This window comes from Phoxinus phoxinus, assembly GCF_949152265.1.
Source record: "Phoxinus phoxinus genome assembly, chromosome: 25".
Classification (NCBI taxonomy): Eukaryota; Metazoa; Chordata; class Actinopteri; order Cypriniformes; family Leuciscidae; genus Phoxinus; species Phoxinus phoxinus.
Genome location: NC_136900.1, coordinates 2,542,015 through 2,564,514, shown reverse-complemented (window position 1 = coordinate 2,564,514; position 22,500 = coordinate 2,542,015). Strand labels below are relative to the sequence as shown.

General features: G+C 40.2%; 2 protein-coding genes across 4 annotated transcripts in view; both read right to left on the bottom strand.

The window, feature by feature from the left end:
• The window catches only part of wwox (WW domain containing oxidoreductase), a 236,378-nt gene extending 224,926 nt beyond the window's left edge, over positions 1–11,452 (bottom strand). The window contains exons 1-4 of the mRNA XM_079603341.1: positions 11,195–11,452; positions 11,012–11,076; positions 10,781–10,838; positions 9,703–9,872 (exon numbers count right to left, since the gene is read on the bottom strand). Of these exons, the coding sequence (XP_079459467.1) occupies positions 9,703–9,872; positions 10,781–10,838; positions 11,012–11,076; positions 11,195–11,301 (400 nt within the window). The 5' untranslated portion in view covers positions 11,302–11,452. The remainder of the gene's footprint in view (positions 1–9,702; positions 9,873–10,780; positions 10,839–11,011; positions 11,077–11,194) is intronic.
• A 400-nt stretch (positions 11,453–11,852) lies between these two features.
• On the bottom strand, positions 11,853–20,168 carry hprt1l (hypoxanthine phosphoribosyltransferase 1, like). 3 transcript variants are annotated; one of them, XM_079603485.1, is made up of 9 exons: positions 19,870–20,110; positions 18,772–18,878; positions 18,310–18,493; positions 15,024–15,089; positions 14,510–14,527; positions 14,347–14,429; positions 13,568–13,614; positions 13,028–13,104; positions 12,226–12,929 (listed from the first exon to the last, which is right to left on the bottom strand). In XM_079603485.1, exons 1-9 carry the CDS (start codon positions 19,885–19,887, stop codon positions 12,882–12,884), a joined length of 648 nt encoding a protein of 215 aa, XP_079459611.1. In that variant the 5' UTR covers positions 19,888–20,110; the 3' UTR covers positions 12,226–12,881. The 3 variants fall into 3 exon arrangements, with proteins under 3 accessions (XP_079459612.1, XP_079459611.1, XP_079459613.1); XM_079603486.1 differs by lacking the exon at positions 14,510–14,527 and having other exon boundaries at positions 11,853–12,929; positions 14,347–14,444; positions 19,870–20,168; XM_079603487.1 differs by lacking the exon at positions 14,510–14,527 and having other exon boundaries at positions 19,870–20,122.
• Positions 20,169–22,500: the final 2,332 nt, after the last annotated feature.

The window sequence follows — 22,500 nt, the reverse complement described above, 5'->3', positions numbered from 1 at the left end:
CATAAACACACACTCACACTCAAACACACACTCATAAACACACAGCGCAGGATCAATGTAACGGGGACAGGTGTACACCCAGACACACACACACTCACACACTCATAAACACACACACATTCACACACACACTCATGAACACACACACACACACACACACACACACACTCATAAACACACACTCACACTCAAACACACACTCATAAACACACAGCGCAGGATCAATGTAACGGGGACAGGTGAACACCCAGACACACACACTCATAAACACACACACTCATCAACACACACACTCATCAACACACACACTCATCAACACACACACTCATCAACACACACACACTCATCTACACACACACTCACACTCATGAACTCACACTCATAAACACACACTCACACTCATAAACACACACTCTCATGAACTCACACTCATAAACACACACACTCATAGACACATACTCACACACACTCATAGACACATACTCACACACACTCATAAACACACACTCATAAACACACAGCGCAGGATCAATGTTACGGGGACAGGTGAACACCCAGACACACACACACACTCATCAACACACACACTCATCAACACACACACTCATAAACACACACACACACTCATAAACACACACACACACTCATAAACACACACTCATAAACACACACTCATAAACACACACTCACACTCATAGACACATACTCACACACACTCATAAACACACACTCACACACACTCATAAACACATACTCACACACACTCATAAACACACACTCATAAACACACAGCGCAGGATCAATGTTACGGGGACAGGTGTACACCCAGACACACACACTCACACTCATGAACTCACACTCATAAACACACACTCACACTCATAAACACACACTCTCATGAACTCACACTCATAAACACATATTCACACACACTCATAAACACACACACTCATAAACACACACTCATAAACACACTCACACTCTCATAAACACACACTCATAAACACACAGCGCAGGATCAATGTAACGGGGACAGGTGTACACCCAGACACACACACACTCATAAACACACTCACACACACTCAAACACACACACACACACACTCATAAACACACACTCACTCACTCTCATAGACACACACTCACACTTATAAACACACAGTGCAGGATCAATGTTACGGGGACAGGTGTACACACAGACACACACACACACTCATAAACACACTCACACACACACACACACACACACACACACACACACACTCATTCACACTCACACACTCACTCACTCTCATAAACACATACTCACACTTATAAACACACACACACTCACACATAAACACACACTCACACTCATAAACACACACTCACTCACTCTCATAAACACACACTCACACTCATAAACACACACTCACTCACTCTCATAGACACACACTCACACTCATAAACACACAGTGCAGGATCAATGTTACGGGGACAGGTGTACACACAGACACACACACTCATAAACACACACACACTCTCATAAACACACACTCACACACTCACTCACTCTCATAAACACATACTCACACTTATAAACACACACACACTCACACATAAACACACACTCACACTCATAAACACACACTCACTCACTCTCATAAACACACACTCACACTCATAAACACACACTCACTCACTCTCATAAACACACACTCACTCTCATAAACACATACTCACACTTATAAACACACAGTGCAGGGTCAATGTTACGGGGACAGGTGTACACACAGACACACACACTCATAAACACACACACACACACACCTCGGCTGGAGTGAGCAGTTGTCATTAGATGCTGTTCAACATTACACTGCTCATGCTCTCAAACAGCAGATCATTATTAACATCACAACATTCATAATCAGCAGTGTCTTACACACACAACTGTTGTTTGCGGATATGCTGTTAGATATGCTAATAATATATTGTGTAATTCACATTATTACAGTGAGCGATAAACACTTGTGTCAAGTTCACATAAACTATCCACAGATACTCAACAGGAAGCGGCTCTTTCGCTGAAACAAACACAATATTAAAGTGTGTAATAATAACATGAATAACGTGCAAATCTGACCAACCGCCATTTAACGTTTCAAATATTTAAAATAATTTAGTTTTAAAAAAATAGCTAATATATTGATCACATATATTCATCATAACCCTCATTACCCTCTTCAGCACTATCATAAGAACAGTGTGTTTTTAATATTTATGCTTGACTGCGGCACACTGATAATGATCATCACGTGATCTCCGTTTCTTCTGTGTTAGCGCTGATGAGTGACAGGTGGAGCGCCTCTGCCCTCTAGTGTTCATCACACGCCACTGCACACACACCACACTGACATCATCAGCGTGCGCTCAGAACAGCGTCGCTGCGTGACGCATTTCATCCGCTGTGTAGAATAGCTCAGATTCACATGAAGGCCGAGCCATTATTATTAAGTAATCTGGTATAGTATTTAATAACTGAATATCATTATGAATGACGGTTGTAGATTAAAACTGCATGAATCTCAAAACTCAAGTGTGAATATGAACAGCTATAATATTCATCACATTTTCCTCTCAGACTCCAGATGTGAACATACAGTAAGAACATTAATACTGCGAAATATTACGTTATTATGTTATTGTTAAATGAAAATTAAAAAAATAATGATTCATTGAAATTAGGCTGAAATAAATAAAAATATGGAAAACTTATTTCAGTTAGTTGACAAGTTTTTAAATGCAAGTAATAAAATTACTAAAAATAAAGCTAAATATAATAATAATGATGACAACATCATTAAAAATGACTAAAATAAACTGAAATTAAAATGAAAACTGAACATAAAAATATATAATAACGCGTAATTTATTCCTGTGATCAAAGCTTTTTAAAAAAGGATTATTAAAATCTTCAGATCCTTCAAAAATCATTCTAATATGATGATCAAGAAACATTTATGATTATTATTTATGATAAAATCAGTTGAGCTGATTCGTGTTTGTGGAAACTGTGGCACATTACACTTTCCACAGGTCAAAAGAACATTATTTATTTGAAACAGAATTTTTTGTAACTTTATAAATGTCTTTACTGTCACTTTTGATGAACTTCATGCATTCTTGTTGAATAACAAGAAATTAATTTCTTTAAAGTGGGATAAAAAACTTCTAAAATAAACCTAAAAATATCACCAGAATCCACCAATGAAACGGCATCTTATGTCATTAACACACTGACAGACACGTGTGCTTCTGTTCGGCTGGATCTTCTTCTTCTAAAGTAAATAATAACAGAAGTGAGGACTCGTATCATAGCGGTGTTGAATTATTACATGTCTTGAAGTTGCTTTGATAATTATTCAGATTAATTATGAAATATTCACAATAACATTCATTCATCTGCTCATGTAAAGGCTAGTGTTGGCTGAGAGTAAATCCCTGATCCTGTAGCGCCTCCTGCTGGACAGACCCTGCACTGCAGTCAGACTGAGCTTCATTATTCCACTTTTCTAACTGTAGTGAGTGTGTAATGTGTAGTGAGTGTGTAATGTGTAGTTAGTGTGTAATGTGTAGTTAGTGTGTAATGTTGCTGTTTGATCATAAACAACATCTGGAAAGTTACAACGCTCAAAGTTCAGAGCAAAGGGAGATATTTGCTTTTACAGAAATGTCTTTTTAAAGACTACAACAAATGGCTGGTAGAGACTACAACGAGCTAACGATCACTAATCCTAGAATTTACATAAACCCCGCCCCCGGAACACGATTTATAGATTATAATGACAGAATATGCGAATCAATGACTAGAAGATAACTACACATAATCTACATAAATTCATAAACTAACCATTCAGAAATGTCTTGTTCTTCTACATGTTGTCACTTCTTCTCGAGTCTCTCCATCTTTCTGACTCCGGTTTGAACATAAAAAGCTAAACGTTTTTGAAATTTAAAGTGCGTGTGTGTGTTTGTGTGTGTGTGTGTGTGTGTGGTAAAAGGACACAAGCTGTTGAAGCTCCACCCCCTGTGCCGGGAGCAGCAGCTCATTTGCATTTAAAGGGACAGACACAAAACGGTGTGTTTTTGCTCACCCAGTTTTTTTTTTACTAATTATCAAAATAAAGTTTAGTCCTACAAAGCTATAATTACCAGAGCATGTGATCAGAGCAGGTCATTGTACCATTGTGTCCCAGCATGACTATACCAGCTCAGTAGAGCTATTGCAAACAGAAGTCTTCTACTGAGAAATATCACGTTATTTGAGCAGACTTGGCATTTCCAGTGTGTGATCGGTACATGATTGGAGCGTTTGGGCCGTGAACAAACAGAACGTGCAGCGCAAACACGGAGCAGAACATTGAGCAGAGAGCGCAGCAGCGCGCCGACACACACACACACACCGAACGGAGAGCGCGGCGCACACACGGAGCGGAAAACACCCGCTCGTACAACCGGCTGACATATTTGCGGCCTTTTTTCTCTTTCGGCCAAAAACCGAAAATGTCTCCGTCATGACAGGGGCACTTGTGACGCGGCTGTGATGCGGCTGTAATGTTTAAAGGGTTTAAACACGGCTGTGACGCGGCTGTGATGCGGTCGTGACGCGGCTGTGATGCGGCTGTAATGTTTAAAGGGTTTAAACACGGTTGTGATGCGGTCGTGACGCGGCTGTGAAGTTAAAAAGGGTTTAAACACGGTTGTGACGCGGCTGTGATGTTAAAAAGGGTTTAAACACGGTTGTGACGCGGCTGTGATGCGGTCGTGACGCGGCTGTGAAGTTAAAAAGGGTTTAAACACGGTTGTGACGCGGCTGTGATGTTAAAAAGGGTTTAAACACGGTTGTGACGCGGCTGTGATGTTAAAAAGGGTTTAAACACGGTTGTGACGCGGCTGTGATGTTTAAAGGGTTTAAACATGGTTGTGATGCGGCTGTGATGTTTAAAGGGTTTAAACATGGTTGTGACGCGGCTGTGATGTTAAAAAGGGTTTAAACACGGCTGTGATGCGGCTGTGATGCAGTCGTGACGCGGCTGTGATGCGGCTGTAATGTTTAAAGGGTTTAAACACGGTCGTGACGCGGCTGTGATGCGGTCGTGACGCGGCTGTAATGTTTAAAGGGTTTAAACACGGCTGTGATGCGGCTGTGATGCAGTCGTGACGCGGCTGTGATGCGGCTGTAATGTTTAAAGGGTTTAAACACGGTTGTGATGCGGTCGTGACGCGGCTGTGATGTTAACCCTTTCGCACGTACGATCACACCCGTGTGATCAGTCTTGGCTGGTCCCTGGAGCGTACGATCACACCGGTGTGATTAGAACGGTCAGCGCATCACGTGATCAACTGCTAAATTCAAATGTGCTTTCGCGCGTTGGCTGGCGCTGAGCCAGAGATGGACGTGCTCGCGCTTGTCATATATCACAACTATTCAGTGTTTTCAACCACATAATGTTTATTTTAGGTTTCAGGCATTTAAAATCACATAAGTACTAGCAAACCAATGAATTTGAGTTTGTAAAATACACACAGATGTCTATGGAAGTGCCAATAATAATCATTTCCATCATAATAAGACGACATGTTTTATTCATATCAGATACACAATGTGTAAGTAGCTTTACATTTTACCCTATTCTTCTCCCAGTTAACCTGCCACTTACTTTCATGTATTTCGTGAGAAGTGGAGGAATTGACGTGTTGTAAATCCAGCACAAACTAACATGGCGCCGCATACAGCTCAACTAACGCAATCATTATAAAAGTGTTTAAACAACCAAACACATCCACATGTACATATTTGACAATCGGAATATCTGTGTTTCATGCTATATCTAACATATTTTTGAATATTTTGAATCAAAAAGAGAAAATTGCATAAAAGCAGATCATCATTCATTCAGCGCTGTGTTGTGTTTGCGCTGTGTCACGTGACAAGCAATGACGCGTCACCATGGAAACGATAAAGTGACAGGTTCTAAATAACGGTCGCCTTGAAAAACTCACGCTGGGGGGTCAGTTAGAATATTTTAAACTTACGTGTGAAAGGGTTAAAAAGGGTTTAAACACGGTCGTGACGCGGCTGTGATGCGGTCGTGACGCGGCTGTAATGTTTAAAGGGTTTAAACACGGTCGTGACGCGGCTGTGATGCGGTCGTGACGCGGCTGTAATGTTTAAAGGGTTTAAACACGGTTGTGATGCGGTTGTGATGCGGTCGTGACGCGGCTGTGATGTTTAAAGGGTTTAAACACGGTTGTGACGCGGCTGTGATGCGGTCGTGACGCGGCTGTGATGTTTAAAGGGTTTAAACACGGTTGTGACGCGGCTGTGATGCGGTCGTGACGCGGCTGTGATGTTAAAAAGGGTTTAAACACGGTTGTGACGCGGCTGTGATGCGGTCGTGACGCGGCTGTGATGTTAAAAAGGGTTTAAACACGGTTGTGACGCGGCTGTGATGTTAAAAAGGGTTTAAACACGGTTGTGACGCGGCTGTGATGCGGTCGTGACGCGGCTGTGATGTTTAAAGGGTTTAAACACGGTTGTGACGCGGCTGTGATGCGGTCGTGACGCGGCTGTGATGTTTAAAGGGTTTAAACACGGTTGTGACGCGGTTGTGATGCGGTCGTGACGCGGCTGTGATGTTAAAAAAGGTTTAAACACGGTTTTAAAAAGGTTTAAAAAAGGTTTTAACTCAGCGTTTTTTTTACACTAGGTGACAACAACTCTGTCACCCAACGATTCTATCTTGTCTACAAACCCCGTTTTGTCACGAAAAATCAAGCGATAAAAGAAACCGGAAATGACGCGATACAGACGCGGCTATGATGGGGTTGTGACGCGGCTGTAATGTTTAAAGGGTTTAAACACGGTTGTGACGCGGCTGTGATGCGGCTGTGATGTTTAAAGGGTTTAAACACGGTTGTGACGCGGCTGTGATGCGGCTGTGATGTTTAAAGGGTTTAAACACGGTTGTGACGCGGCTGTGTTCACACTACAGGATTTTAAAACGTCGGGCTGAACTGTGCGGTTCACACTACATGACTTCCTCTCTGTGAAATCAGGAGTGTTCAAGTTGTTGAGCTGTTCACACCACACGACACAACGTGATTGATCCGCAACAGGAGGTAACTCACTACACGAGGTGACAACAACTCTGTCACCCAACGATTCTATCTTGTCTACAAACCCCGTTTTGTCACGAAAAATCAAGCGATAAAACAAACCGGAAATGACGCGATACAGCACGCGTGCCACTATCCAGCGAAGAAGACGAAGAAGAACACAACATGCGAGTCTTTGTTTGAATATGGACATCAGACAGAAATTAGTGCTGCAAACTGTTTGCGCGATGATTTGCTCTGAAAAAAAACAACAACGTATTTTCCTGGTGACCTCAACCCATGCCTTGCTCTGATTGGCTGTAGTTCATGACATCACATGTGGTTGAGTTGTGCGACAGCTCCGGATACCTAGCATGCTAGATATTTTTCTGGGCTCGGCGACGCGTCTGCGAGGGTTTAAACACGGTTGTGATGCGGTCGTGACGCGGCTGTGATGTTTAAAGGGTTTAACCTTCTGGGGTCGGCAATCACGCCGGCGTGATTTGCGCTATTTTTTTCACATAGCAGCTGAATAGACTTAAAATACTCCATCATCTATGGTCATACAGACTTAATAAATATGAAGAAAGAATCTGTGAGATGTCTACTTTTGTATGTGTCCACTTACAATCAAAACAAAACATTGTGCTTTTGTAAAATAAAGAAATTAAACAGGGTGTGCTTTCGGCCTCTCCGTCTCGTGAACTTTTTTTTTTCTTGAGGACGTCTCTAAACATAAACAAAACTCAGCGAATACTTGTCACACATTTGTGAGCTCTATATATTTATAAACATTTAAGTGTGTAGTTTTAAATTATCTGATTCAAAACGAAAACAAATATTCTCTGTTTAAGTAATTTGTATAAAAACAACAAGATATTCAGTTTCTCTAACCCTTCCTCATTAGTTTTAATGTGACCACACCCACACGCGCAAAACATATAGAGATGCAAATCGTCCATGTGTCGCGCGAACGCCCCCATTACCTCAACAACAAAGCGCCGCCAAACTTTATCAGTCCTGCAGTCGTCGAGTTTGGAAGACACGCTGTGAGATTATTGGATTTACATCAGAAGAAGAAGAATGCGATTTGAAGACAAGAAAGATGTTAAGGTAAGAAATAATTCTGAATTATATTAGTTAGTGTTATTGTTGCATAAACTTCATATTGCCATTGAACTGTTGCTCGATGCTTCAGTGAATGTTCCCTGCACGCGCTGTGAGAGTTTGAGTCAGTCGCGCGACATGCGTTTGAAAAGCAAAACGCACCATGATTTTACTCCAATCTCATTTCATAACGTCATATCGACTGTAAACATTTGAAGTAACATGATAATCAATATGTTTTTCTCTAGTGTAGTGTTACTGAAGTGTTCCTTTTTAACGATGCCTGCTATAATATTGTTATTATTATTTTATTCAGCCCTGCAGGTATATGCCTACAAGGCACAACAAATATGTGTATGTGTATTTTGTAAATTTTAAAAAGGAATTTTAACCAGAACAAATCTAAAATGTATTCCCAAAACCGTGCAGCCCTAGTTTCTCTTGATATCAGCATGTTCACAGCTTTTTTATATATATTTTTTTTAGGTACCCGTCCTGCTGACTTCAACATGAGCATGAGGAGGTAAAGTGAAAAATCAAACACCTTGGAAATGACAGGTATGCACTGTTTCAGGAATGGCACAAATGTGTGTGACTGGTTAAGTCTCTGTCTTTAGATTAAGTGTGTTCAATAATGTGCTTTTTTGCCATTTGTTGTGTATCTTTGGATTATGTTGTGTTGTAAATAAATCCAAACAATCAAAAAGCCATTCTTTTTTAAATCTCCTCATTCTTTGTTCAAAGTTCCTCATATGACCTGAGAGCTCCTAATAGGGCCATTATGAGGCTCTTTGTGTCTCTCAGGTGTGAAACACTCAATATTCATGGTGGTTAACGCCTCCTCGCATAAAGCTTTCTTACACAAGACATGTCATACAAATTTTAAATCAATATATTGTCTGATCTGAATGAGTATTCAGGATGATTTTCACATAGTTTTGGAGCAAATATTCTAGGCTATGTGATACAATTTTGAAAAGTCTTGTGAAGAAATAATCAGTTTGGGTTTCATGACCTTATTTCAGTGACAATTTTTATTGTCATTTTCACAAACCACGCATAAATGTTATTATCTCAAAACTAAAAAATTTTACATACATGCTGCTGACATATTATTGTAGCAGAGTTTGTGCTGAATGCAGTGTAATAAGACTTTATCAATGAAAATGTCACAAGTAACAGAAATAAGCACAAATGTTAGAGCATGTCAGAACACCTCCAGGACCCAGAGAACTCCTCAGACCCCAGAGGGTTAAACACGGTTGTGATGCTGTCGTGACGCGGCTGTGATGTTTAAAGGGTTTAAACACGGTTGTGATGCTGTCGTGACGCGGCTGTGATGTTTAAAGGGTTAAGGCTGTGATGTTTAAAGGGTTAAGGCTGTGATGTTTAAAGGGTTAAGGCTGTGATGTTTAAAGGGTTAAGGCTGTGACACGGCTGTGATGCGGTCTGACTCACCGATGCCGCTGTTGGCCCCCGTGACGAGCACCAGGCGGTCGGACAGGTCTCGGCCGTGCAGCACCTCCAGAGCCGAGCTGTTCCCGTCGAAGCGCTTGGGCTTCAGCTGCACGTCCTCCACGGTGAAGGCCTGCCGCGGGTCGAAGTGCGTGCGCCGCTTGTTGATGTGGCTGAGGGAGAGTTCAGCAGCACAACACACAGTTACACAACACCAGTGCAGAAGACTGCTTCATATAACCTTATCACAAACAAAACGTGCTGATTATAATTAAATAAATGTGGTTGTGAAATGGGCGGGGCTTAGCGTCCTGAACGCCTCTGATTGGATATAAATAAGGACTCTATTTTAACTTTTATCAAAGTTTATTACTGTGATTATTATTCAGGTGTGAGGTATTGTTCAGATTACAAGAGTTTTCTCTATGACTTCTTATGACTGCTTTTTTTCCTGACAAAATACCATATTCTGTATATTATAATCATTTTATTATATGTAAAATATAATAATAAAATATACAAACATAACTATAAAATAACTACTAAAATATTATCTTAATTTATTTATTTGACGTCTAAAACCTTTATATTATTTATTTGTTCATTTATTTCTGTACTTATCATTGTAATATCTCTGTATGTATTTGCTTGTGTTCAAGTTATATATCTAAATATGTATTTGTCAAGTGTATTAAAATGAGTTTTTAACGTTTTACAATAAGGTTTCATACGTGAAATACATTAGAAAACATGAACAATATTCATAAACAATGTTATTATCTCAGTTAATGGTAATTTCAACATTTACTAATACATTATTAAAATCAAAAAGCCGTCTTTGTTTATATTATTTTTCTGAATTGAGCTAACATTACCAGCTATGTTTTTATTATCTATGCTTAACAAAGATCAATAAATACTGCATCATAAAAATATATTGTTCAATGTTAGTTTATGTTATATTGAATGAAACCTTATTGAAAAGTGTTACCAATTAATTTATTATTAATTAGCCTGAAAGCTGAGAGACAAATCTGTCTTAAGGGAAACTATAATATATAATTTGACTGGTTGAACTCACTCAACATAGACGATCTGGCCTTTATCATCGGTCTCTTGCTCCCATCCATATGGCAAAGCTGGAAAATACAATAAATAAGTGACTTAATCATTGATTTATCCTCATTGCATATCAAAACTCTCTTCTGAAAGCTCTGCGCACTTCAGTAGAGTGTATTAATGACGTTGAGATATTTTAATACAGTTATGACGGTGATATGATCAGTTATTGTCCATAAATCAATCCTCAAACCTCCAGCACAGCGCTTCTTCTTCCCAGTTTTGGGATGCTCCCACTGAGTCTTCATTTCCTCATGGCTGAAACGAGTTATGACAATATCATGTGTCTGTCAGTGCTTGTATAAATCTCATCACAGATACTCATTATTAGCACTGATGAACCGCGTGAACGCGCGCGCTCGCCTCAAACACTCACTTGGCATAATAAACCCATCCGTCTGTCGTGGATCTCTCTTCCCAGCCGGGAGGAAGCTCGTCTTCACTGTCTGTATCATCCATTCCGGCGTATTTAAGAGCTGCCATCGCGGAATAATTGTTATCAACTAAAATAACTCATTCAACTTCTCAATGAGATTTCGGTAACAACAAATTCACGTTGCAATAATCCGGCTGGACCACTTCCGCAAATACAACATTGCGTCACGCAAGTGGGCGGGGCTTAGCGACCTGAACGTCTCTGATTGGTCAGGTGGGATGTATCTAATTAAAATCTGTTATTTACTTGTGGATTATAAAGTTTATTTGTCTAATTTCTCAGGTGAAAAATAATAATTTACCTTTATGATTTATCTTTACAATAAAACATTTTTTTTTTCATTTGTCCTAACAAAATACCATATACACAAATGAAAATATAGTGCTTGTTTAAAAAAAAAACTTTATGAATTAATGAAATCTCCTAAAATCTCAAATCAACAACATATGTGGAGCTTTTCTCATAGATTGGTGTGTCAACGGAAAAAAATCACAAACGTAGCACACGTCACGTGGTACATGTTGCTTTTCTCAGCGCTGATCAGGATGGACCAATCAGTCTTTTGATATTACAACCAACGTTTTTTTTTTTTTTTTTTATCCCTTCTTAATAACGGAACATTTCCATTCTATCTCATGTACAAATCGTTATAATTAATATATTTAAACAAAACGACTTAGCCTGCAAATAAATGTTAGTAAGATAAAAGCCGTTGTGATATTTCACAGATGTTTGTCTTTTGAGCGCCGCCAAACAATCGGACAATAACGATATTTAGCTAACGACCAACTCTTCAAACCTTCGACTTTCTCCTAATGGTTAGTCAACACTTATTTACATTCGGTAAAATAGATATTAAAACTCCGAAACAACACATGACATTTAACATTTGAGATTGTGTCCCCATAATGTCCATAAGCTTTGTTTAAACAAATGTCGATTTGAAAACTAAAAAAAAAAAAAAAAGGCATAGACCTTTGTACATTACTTTATTGCTTAGTTTAATTTAAGTAACTTGTTTTTCTCTTTCATAACAGCTCGTTGATTTGCAGAGTTTTGGTGGCAGTAAACATGTAAATATTACTCACACAATCATGCAGCTTATTGGACTGTTTTCACATTAACGTGCATGGAAAACAACCAGGACAGATAATAATAATAATTTCATTGTCAGTTTTATTTTATTGTGGTGATCCAAAAAAATAAAATAATAATCATAGCAAATCTTTCATGACAGCTGCACAATTCTCTCAGTTTCAGTGTGTGCGTATATAATCTGTTGTCAAAATCTAGATAATGTATAATTAATGACAATAATAACTAGATAACAATGAGTAACTTCACAACCTCTGAGCTCTAAACCCAAACTTAAAACATAAAATCAACATAAAATCAGTTAATCTAAGGCCTCAGTTCAAACAATCAGAAAGTGTATGGCAAGTCCCATGCATCATCTTCAGCAGAAAATCACAATTAGAAATAAGATTAACTATCAACTATTCTTACAAACAAAAAACATTTTCTCTCTGGCATTCATCTTTGGGAATCCGTGTTCAGATATAACTTCTCAATCAGAAGAAAGGTTCACAGTGATCTTCGTCTCGGTGCATCCGGCACTCGTGTCGTATCATACTTTATATTTCTCTTTTGCGCTGTCGCTTAATATACAGATATGCTGAAAGATATGAAGAGAAACAAGACATCATTAGACAGACAGACTGGTAATGCACATTTCAAACATTAAACCAGAAAGGAACAGGACAAAATACTCACACTCAAATCCCTGAAATATTCATTGTAGTCTAAAGCATATCCAACCAGGAACTTGTCAGGAACTTCAAATCCAATGTCTGAGAGAAGAATACAAGACATGTAAACATGTAAAGAGAGGAGAAGAATTAATTACATTCAGCAAGAAGAAAGCGAAGATATTTCACAGTATTTTCAAATTTAGCACATTCCAAAAACTATATTTAAAACATTTTATTTTTAATTATAATATGAATGAATATTATAATTATATTATTTTAATGACAATTAAGCTAAAAAATATATATAAAAATAATATATATATATATATATCTCGCCAGTGGAAGTCAGGAGGAGCGGTGATGTTGTGCTCGAGGACTGATGGGTATAAAGAGCTTATCAGCTTTGGGTCTAAAAGCATTGCGTAACAGAACAGCGTTGAGTGCGTGTCTAACGTGACCACGACATTAATGCAGGGTGTTTTATTTCTCCAAGTGATGTGGATTAAGCACAAAATGTTCATAATATCCGATAAAAACCCAGGATGAGAAGCAGAGCACTCACAGTCGGGACGGTATCCTGAGCTCCTGGGTGTCCTTTTCACCAGTAAACTGGAAACAAACCACACTGAATTCAATATTGTGGGATATATTAGATAAACAGACGAACGTTTAAATAAACAACAATCTTATTTTAAACACGAATGCAGTAAAAAGGCATTTAACCATTAAAGGGATAGTTCACTTTAGTTCAAATGTTGGTATGTTTTATCTTACCTGAAGTGCATCAAGATGTCGGTGTCTTTGTCTCCGCAGTAGTTTACATTTAGTATAGGCCTATAGACCTGCATTATAGCCAGGACTGACAGACAAGAACGGTTTGACCTAAAAATATCAAAATTGAAACTACTGCGGAGACAAAGACACCGACATCTTGATGCACTTCAGGTAAGATAAAACATACCAACATTTAACTTCAGAGTGAACTATCCCTTTAAGAAACATCTTTAAAGACCCGTTCACACCAAAAACGAGGTTTATTCAGGTCTGTCTCTTTAAATGCTGGAGCTCGTTACAGCAGGATCGATTCTGATTGGCTGTTAGTGTTTTTATCGTTCATCGTCAGCTGGATAAAATCGTTCTGAAAGTGATTCTAATGATATCGTTATAGCGGTGTAACTATTATTTTATATCTAAAACGACTATATCTTTATCCTTATCATTATATAGTTATCATCTTTGGTGTGAACTGGCATTATATGTTAAACGTACTGAATACACGCATGTCTATGGTTAGAGTACGACGATTCTCGATTGCACCTCAGAGATGTTTCCGACTCTCACCTGACAACTTTCACCATTTTAGGACGGCATTCGTTTAATAGTGTGAGCAGCGTTTCCATAGTTCTCCCCGTCTCCACGATGTCCTGCGGATTCAGCATCTGAGTGTTTATCTCACAGCGTTTCACAGACAACACAAATATATGAAGCAAAAACTGAAGCTCACCTCAACTATGAGCACGTTCTGTGAGGAGAGAGAGAAGACAAGCTAACAATCTGACCACAACAACACAACACACTACGGTCAAAGTTTGTGCTCGGTACAACTTATTAATGAATCTTACAAAATATTTTATTTCAGACAAATGCTGTTCTTTTGAACTTTATATTCCTCAAAGAATCCTGAAAAAAATATTACAGTTTCCATTAATATCTGAAGCACATGAACTGATAATAATCATAAATGTTTCTTGAGCATCAGATCATCATATTACACTGATTTCTGGAGGATCATGTGACACTGAAGACTGGAGTAATGATGATAAATTCAGCTTTGATCACAGGAATAAATTACACTTTACAGTATATTCACATAGAAAACAGCGGATCTACATTGTAATAATATTTCACTGTTTTCAGATAAATGCAGCTTTGGTGAGCAGAAGAGTGTGAAAAACACTAAAACATCTTACCGACGAGAAATAGAAACCTAAACAAGAGTGTGTACGGTTCAGACTCACTTTTCCAGAGAGAGCCGACAGCTCGTCTCCTCCGATAACCTTCACACAGTTTGTAGACTGGTCATTCTGAGGGAAATCAGAGACACACACTTTAAATTAGTGTTACAGGCTCAAAACAACTGAAGATTTATCAATGTATGCTCAGTAATGTTAAATATTCATGTGCTAAAAACTGTGTTGTTGAGCTTTAAAGCCGTGTAATTATTCCTTTGAGCTGGAACTACTTTCCTATAGCATTAACTTATAGTGATACTATGAATACACCGCGATTAAAATTCTGCCCAATACCGATAAACCAATGATTACTTTCATATTATGGTAATTAAATGATAAACATTGGTCAATGCTAGTAAATGATACAGTATTTTGTCTAAAAAGAAAACACTAAAAGCTAAAAATCAATTTAAATGCTACTAAGAATTCAGACATCACTCAATTCTAATATACTGTATGAAAAGGGAAATTGTTTCATTATGTTATTAGTTTTTCATCTATTTTCAGAATTTAATCAAAACGTCATAACTTGATCTTCTCCAGTCATTTATTCAGTTTAAACTCTGTCCCTTTCTAACAATCATCTGCAAGCTTACATTCAGATCTGCATCATGTTTGTATGAAGCGCTTTCACACAACTTCCATTCCGTCGCAACTTTAAACACTCATTTTAAGTGAGCAAAGGCCGTCAAAAGGAGATGTTTTGTTCCATACATTGTAAATTGCCATTACTGAATTAACAAAAAACTGTTTTTCACAATATGTTTAGTGTTCCTCAGAAGGTTTGGGGGTGAGAAACGATGACAATTGTCATTTGTAGGCAAACTGCTCTTTTAAAGGCGCAGTAAGCGATTTCAAATCAACCCAAACAAACACACACCCCTTCATTGCTCCGCCCCCAAACTGCACAATTCAAGAGTGGATGTCTCTATCATTGCTGGAGTAAAATAATGCTTTGTGAAAAACTGCAGTATACAAGCAAGAGTTGGTGGTTAGTCTCCTCTCCAGCAGCTCCAGACAAACAGTGACTCAAAACTGTCCTGTTCCTATAGCTAGCATCACAACAACAGCATATCTTGGCTCTATGATTCACAGTAAAACCAATGTAACTCACATATGGAGAAGAAACAACCTAACCTTGGCGTCCATTTTCAGGCCTTTCCATCCAGGAAAGCTTTTCTAATCTTAACGCGGATCCTAAATCCTGATCATAACCAGTGATATCCTCTGAGATTCTCTCTTTTGTGATGTCTCTCAGCCATCTCTCTTTCTACAGTATGTGACCACGCCCCCTACTGCTGATCGGCTCCCTCTCTCTCTCTCCTCCCCCATCATGAGTGGACACGCCCCTTACTGCTGATTAGCTCACTCTCTCTCCCCTCCCCCATCATGAGTGGACACGCCCCCTACTGCTGATTGGCTCCCTCCCTCTCTCTCTCCTCCGCCATCATGAGCGGACACGCCCCCTACTGCTGATTAGCTCACTCTCTCCTCCCCATCATGAGTGGACACACCCCCGATTGCTGATTGGCTCCCTCTCTCTCTCCTCCCCCACCATGAGTGGACACGCCCCCTACTGCTGATTAGCTCACTCTCTCCTCCCCATTATGAGTGGACACGCCTCCTACTGCTGATTGGCTCCCTCTCTCTCCTCCCCCATCATGAGTGGACACACCCCCTACTACTGATTGGCTCACTCTCTCTCCTCCCCCATCATGAGTGGACACACCCCCTACTACTGATTGGCTCACTCTCTCTCCCCTCCCCCATCATGAGTGGACACGCCCCCTACTGCTGATTGGCTCCCTCCCTCTCTCTCTCCTCCGCCATCATGAGCGGACACGCCCCCTACTGCTGATTAGCTCACTCTCTCCTCCCCATCATGAGTGGACACGCCCCCGATTGCTGATTGGCTCCCTCTCTCTCTCCTCCCCCACCATGAGTGGACACGCCCCCTACTGCTGATTAGCTCACTCTCTCCTCCCCATTATGAGTGGACACGCCTCCTACTGCTGATTGGCTCCCTCTCTCTCCTCCCCCATCATGAGTGGACACACCCCCTACTACTGATTGGCTCACTCTCTCTCCTCCCCCATCATGAGTGGACACACCCCCTACTACTGATTGGCTCACTCTCTCTCCCCTCCCCCATCATGAGTGGACACGCCCCCTACTGCTGATTGGCTCCCTCCCTCTCTCTCTCCTCCGCCATCATGAGCGGACACGCCCCCTACTGCTGATTAGCTCACTCTCTCTCCCCTCCCCCATCATGAGTGGACACGCCCCCTACTGCTGATTGGCTCCCTCCCTCTCTCTCTCCTCCGCCATCATGAGCGGACACGCCCCCTACTGCTGATTAGCTCACTCTCTCCTCCCCATCATGAGTGGACACACCCCCGATTGCTGATTGGCTCCCTCTCTCTCTCCTCCCCCACCATGAGTGGACACGCCCCCTACTGCTGATTAGCTCACTCTCTCCTCCCCCATCATGAGTGGACACACCCCCTACTACTGATTGGCTCACTCTCTCTCCTCCCCCATCATGAGTGGACACACCCCCTACTACTGATTGGCTCCCTCTTTCTCCTCCCCCATCATGAGTTGACACGCCCCCTACTGCCAATTGGCTCCCTCTCTCTCCTCCCCCATCATGAGTGGACACACCCCCTACTACTGATTGGCTCCCTCTTTCTCCTCCCCCATCATGAGTTGACACGCCCCCCTACTGCCGATTGGCTCACTCTCTCCTCCCCATCTTAAGTGGACACATCTCCTACTGCCAATTGGCTCCCTCTCTCTCCTCCCCCATCATGAGTGGACACACCCCCTACTACTGATTGGCTCCCTCTCTCTCTCCTCCCCCATCATGAGTTGACACGCCCCCTACTGCCAATTGGCTCCCTCTCTCTCCTCCCCCATCATGAGTGGACACACCCCCTACTACTGATTGGCTCCCTCTTTCTTCTCCCCCATCATGAGTGGACACGCCCCCTACTGCCGATTGGCTCACTCTCTCCTCCCCATCATGACTGGACACGCCCCCTACTGCTGATTGGCTCCCTCTCTCTCCTCCCCCATCATGAGTGGACACGCCCCCTACTGCTGATTGGCTCCCTCTCTCTCCTCCCCCATCATGAGTGGACACGCCCCCTACTGCTGATTGGCTACAAGAGTGTGGTACAGCGTTTCTCAGAAATCGCTTACTGCACCTTTAAAGCACATGTCAAATGCACAAGCTACTAATGAAAGGCTCAGTGATGGAGTGAACGACTGCGGTGGATCTGGCACTCACCGAGTAGCTCTTCAGCCTAATGAAATCCACAGTCATTGGCACAGACCTATCACTGTTTTGATTCAGAGTCTTGATGTAATCCATCAGGTCTGCGAAGAACTTATACCCTCCTTTCAGAACGCAGAGAGCCACGATATGATGTCCGCCCATGTCCCGAACGATGTCTCTGGCCAAGCGCTCAGTCCTGCAGGGAAGATCAACACTGAAGGCTGGGGTTTCTGACATTAATGCGTCCACTAAAGCCGGCTGAAGCCATGCCAATAATGACAGTCAAGAGATTCATGGGGAAATTTGTTAAACAAATGAATGGGAAAGCCAATTCAAATCACATGCCTCTGCTATTGCGCTAACATCATTAACTAATCTAGGGGGAACACAGGGCTCTTTTACTATCCAGGGCAATCCCACAACTGAACCCTTCCCAGTCTCACCACAACCACCAGACCCCACACACACACGTACCTGTCCTTAATGAGGCCGTTGGGTATAATGACACTGTCCAGATCCTCCTCGTAGTGTTTCGGCACACAGAAGAGACCCAGCTCGTGCCCCCTGCAGTCGTCCGAAATCTGCCAGATCAAAACTACATCATAACCATGTGTGTGTGTGTGTATGTGTGTGTGTGTGTGTGCAGTCTGCCAGATCAAAACTACATCATAACCATGTGTGTGTGTGTGTGTGTGTGCAGTCTGCCAGATCAAAACTACATCATAACCATATATTTTATAACGCACAACCAACCTTTCAGTGTGTGTGTGTGTGTGTGTGTGTGTGTGTGTGTGTGTGTGTGTGTACGTGCCCCGTGCAGTCGTCCGAAATCTGCCAGATCAAAACTACATCATAACCATGTGTGTGTGTGTGTGTGTGTGTGTGTGTACTTTTTAATCTTTGAAATAACCTAAAATGAACCTTTTGTGGAATGGAAAGGTTCCATGGATGATTGATGCTGATAAAGACCCTTTATTTGAATCCACACAATCGGGAATTGTGCAAAGACTGTCTTCAGTGTGAGCTGAGCTTCACTGTTAATAATAGACAATGGAGCTGATGTGACCATAACTCATAAGCAGAATCTCCACACACAGATATATTGTCATGAGTAATTGTGTTCACGAGCTTGTTGATAATTCAGGCAGAATTACAATATAGCGCATCGTCTTATAATATAAACAAGTTTTATGGTCATTTTATCCATTTTGGCGCTTGACAGATGTAGTCGCATCTTGCTGTGTTGAAAAGAGCAAACTTCCGTGTGTTCTACTGAAGACTTACGGGTGAGTAAATCATGGCTGATTTATATATTCGTAAATTATTACTTTAAACCGATCTGACCAATGGCGTGTCGTTGTCAGCACACGCGCTCGCCGGTTTAGAAGACGAGCATTGACGGATTTATCTCTATATACTGAGACTTTCATCACATAGACCTGATGAGAAATATGAATTATTTACTGGTTTGTGGACACACAGTGGCGAACCACACCTCAAACGCGGAGTCTTGATCTGACGCGCGTCTCTAAACGAGCGTTAAACGCAGCATCGCACGCTTTTGGCTCTTACCTCCAGAAACGCGGCCATCGTCTGCGGTGTTCGTGCTTCAGCTCGCGGTCCTCGGGCTCATGCTGGAGTGTGTGTGTGTGTGTTCTGGATGAGAGCGCGTATGCTGTGCGTCGAGGCAACGCGACGCGTGCTAAACCCTGACGTCACAATCCATTTAACTAATAATCTGCTTGAACCGCGGCAACCTGTGCGTGAACTCCCGAGGAGGAGATCCAGCGCGTGTGTGTGTGTGTGTGTGTGTGTTTACATCATCATCTTCAGCGCTTTCTGACGCGATGCTGATAACGCGCGATGACGTCAGAGGGAGCGTGTGCACTGCTGATATAGAGCAGATATGTTTATAAACAGAAATTTGCAAAAGGCATACATACCTAAATGTCATTTATTCTTAATTGAGATGGAATCGCTAAAGAAGTCATTGAAGTTAAGAAAAAATAAAAAGAATGATATTTTGTTTTATGAATCTTGTATGTATTTAGGAAAAAGGAAGAAATCTTTTTTTTTTTCTGTTTATTATTCTTTCTTGTATGACTTGTTATTTTGTTTAAAGATACGTGATATCTGTCATCCTGAAACAATATTGTTGTACGATGATGATTACTGTATAATTTGAATTCTTTGTTAAAAATAATAAATAAATAATTAAAAATATATATATAGCGGTGTCCTCTAATGCTTCTGCTCTCAAGCTCGATTTATCCAAGTGTGAAGTTATTCGCTTATTCGGCAATGTAGAAACTGAAATTGAAAATATACCAATTAAAGATAAAGTGAAATATTATGGGATTCAGATCACGAAAAATGTAATTAGTAGACCGTTTCTGAATTTTGTTCCACGACTATCCAAAACAAAATATATGTTTAGCTGGCTACAAAGATATGTCCATTTTATCCCCAGCAGAAGAGTATCCAGATGTGTGTTCCCTTCCTGTCTTTAGATAATCACCTCCACAAATATTGATACGATTTTTCTTGATTTTATTTGGAATAATAAATCTCACAAATTAAGGAAATATATTTTAGCAAACAATTAATTGGTTGAAGAGATGCTTGCTTGGGTCAGATGTGTTTTTTATCCCTAATAATAATCATAATATATTTAAAATGGTGGCCTTTCTTTTTTGCTGACATGTAATTACTCCACTGGTAAATTACCATTACATCGGCTAGATTTCATCAACTGGTCTGATAATAAAATTAGAAATAGATAATTCTTTCTTGATAAATGGTTTGATAAAAACATACATTGCTGATCTGTTCAACTCTAATGGTGATCTGTTATCTTATGAGAGTTTCATGAATATATCCTATCCCGTTTACATAATTTAACTCTGTTATTAAGTTTGATGAAGACTTTCCTTAACCACTTATCAAGTGCCCCCTTTTTTTAAACGACATGAAAATGCACATCCCGAACTTAAATTAGTGTAATTCTAGAATGCTTTGGAATATAGATGTAATATTGGTCTTGTTTTAAAAGAAGACACTTGGCGGATTTTTGTAGAAGTGAAATAAATGAAGGCAGTTAAACAGAAAAAAAGTTATAGACGTTTGAGTTTATGAAAATGTAAAACGTTAAAAATTTAATTATTCATATTTTATATCAAATATATATATATTCAAAACCTGGTGGACTCTAAAACTGCAAAATCTGAACAAGTTGTGTTTCAAATGTTAGGTTGATATCTCAGAAGATGAGCGTTCAGTGAGATGTAGTTTGTGCGCAGTACCACACTTCTCCACTAGTGGACATTACTGGGCGCCTCCATCTCCATATGTGGTTTGAGTCTGAACCATTATTTTTACAATTTGAATACAATTTATGAAGTAGACATCCTATTCAGAAGTAGTGTTGGAAGTTTGGCAGATTTAGAAATGAATTCAGCCTCTAAGAAACACAAAAGATCACGTATGTGTATTATAGCTCGCTGCCACATCACTAATGCTGAATCTATTATTGTTTTCTTTAAATTTAGAACATTTTCAGAACTTTGTTTCTAAAATAATTGAACAGATGCTATCTTTTGAACTCTTGGCATGAACACAAACTGAAGTTAAGTTTCTACCATTCTTTCATGATTTTTCATGTTCATCACTATTTCAAAATAAAGGTCTGAACACGCCTCAGGAGTATGAACATATTCTTGTTGCAAATTTATAAATTACGGCTCCTCTGTCATTTATTTTGAAAATCATCACCAAAAACGAGAACTATGTAAGCTTTCAAATGATATATAGTTTGTCAAGATTGGTTTAGTATAGGATATTACTGTTTTAAATATGTAACGGCCGCGGATCCCAATATAAAGAGTCATGATCTAAATAACTACCCTTTGGGAGGAGTAAAGTAAAGATTGTAATATTAAATATATTCGTCAACTCTCACAATCAAAAGCGTTCTCACTCCAAAGGGAGAGTTTGTTTGGCGTTCTGTAATAGATCACATGGAGGAAAACATGGTTATTAAATATTGCAATAAAATGAGAGAATTGCATTTTTAAATTCTGCAGCTTCTGTTTGTCTCTTGTAATGTTTCATCAGTTTCTGGAATGATTTGAGCTCTTATTGTTTTAATAAAGTTAATATGAATGGTAATCTATGCATTTGTCTTTTTGAAAACCCAAACATATC

Bases quoted from the DNA above. Each gene is read 5' to 3' on its own strand.
- hprt1l (XM_079603485.1), bottom strand. The intron at 18,494-18,771 runs GTACGTGTGTGT...TCTTCCCTGCAG, and splicing joins AACGGCCTCATTAAGGACAG to GACTGAGCGCTTGGCCAGAG. The intron at 13,105-13,567 runs GTGAGTGCTCTG...TTCTTCTCTCAG, and splicing joins CTCAGGATACCGTCCCGACT to ACATTGGATTTGAAGTTCCT.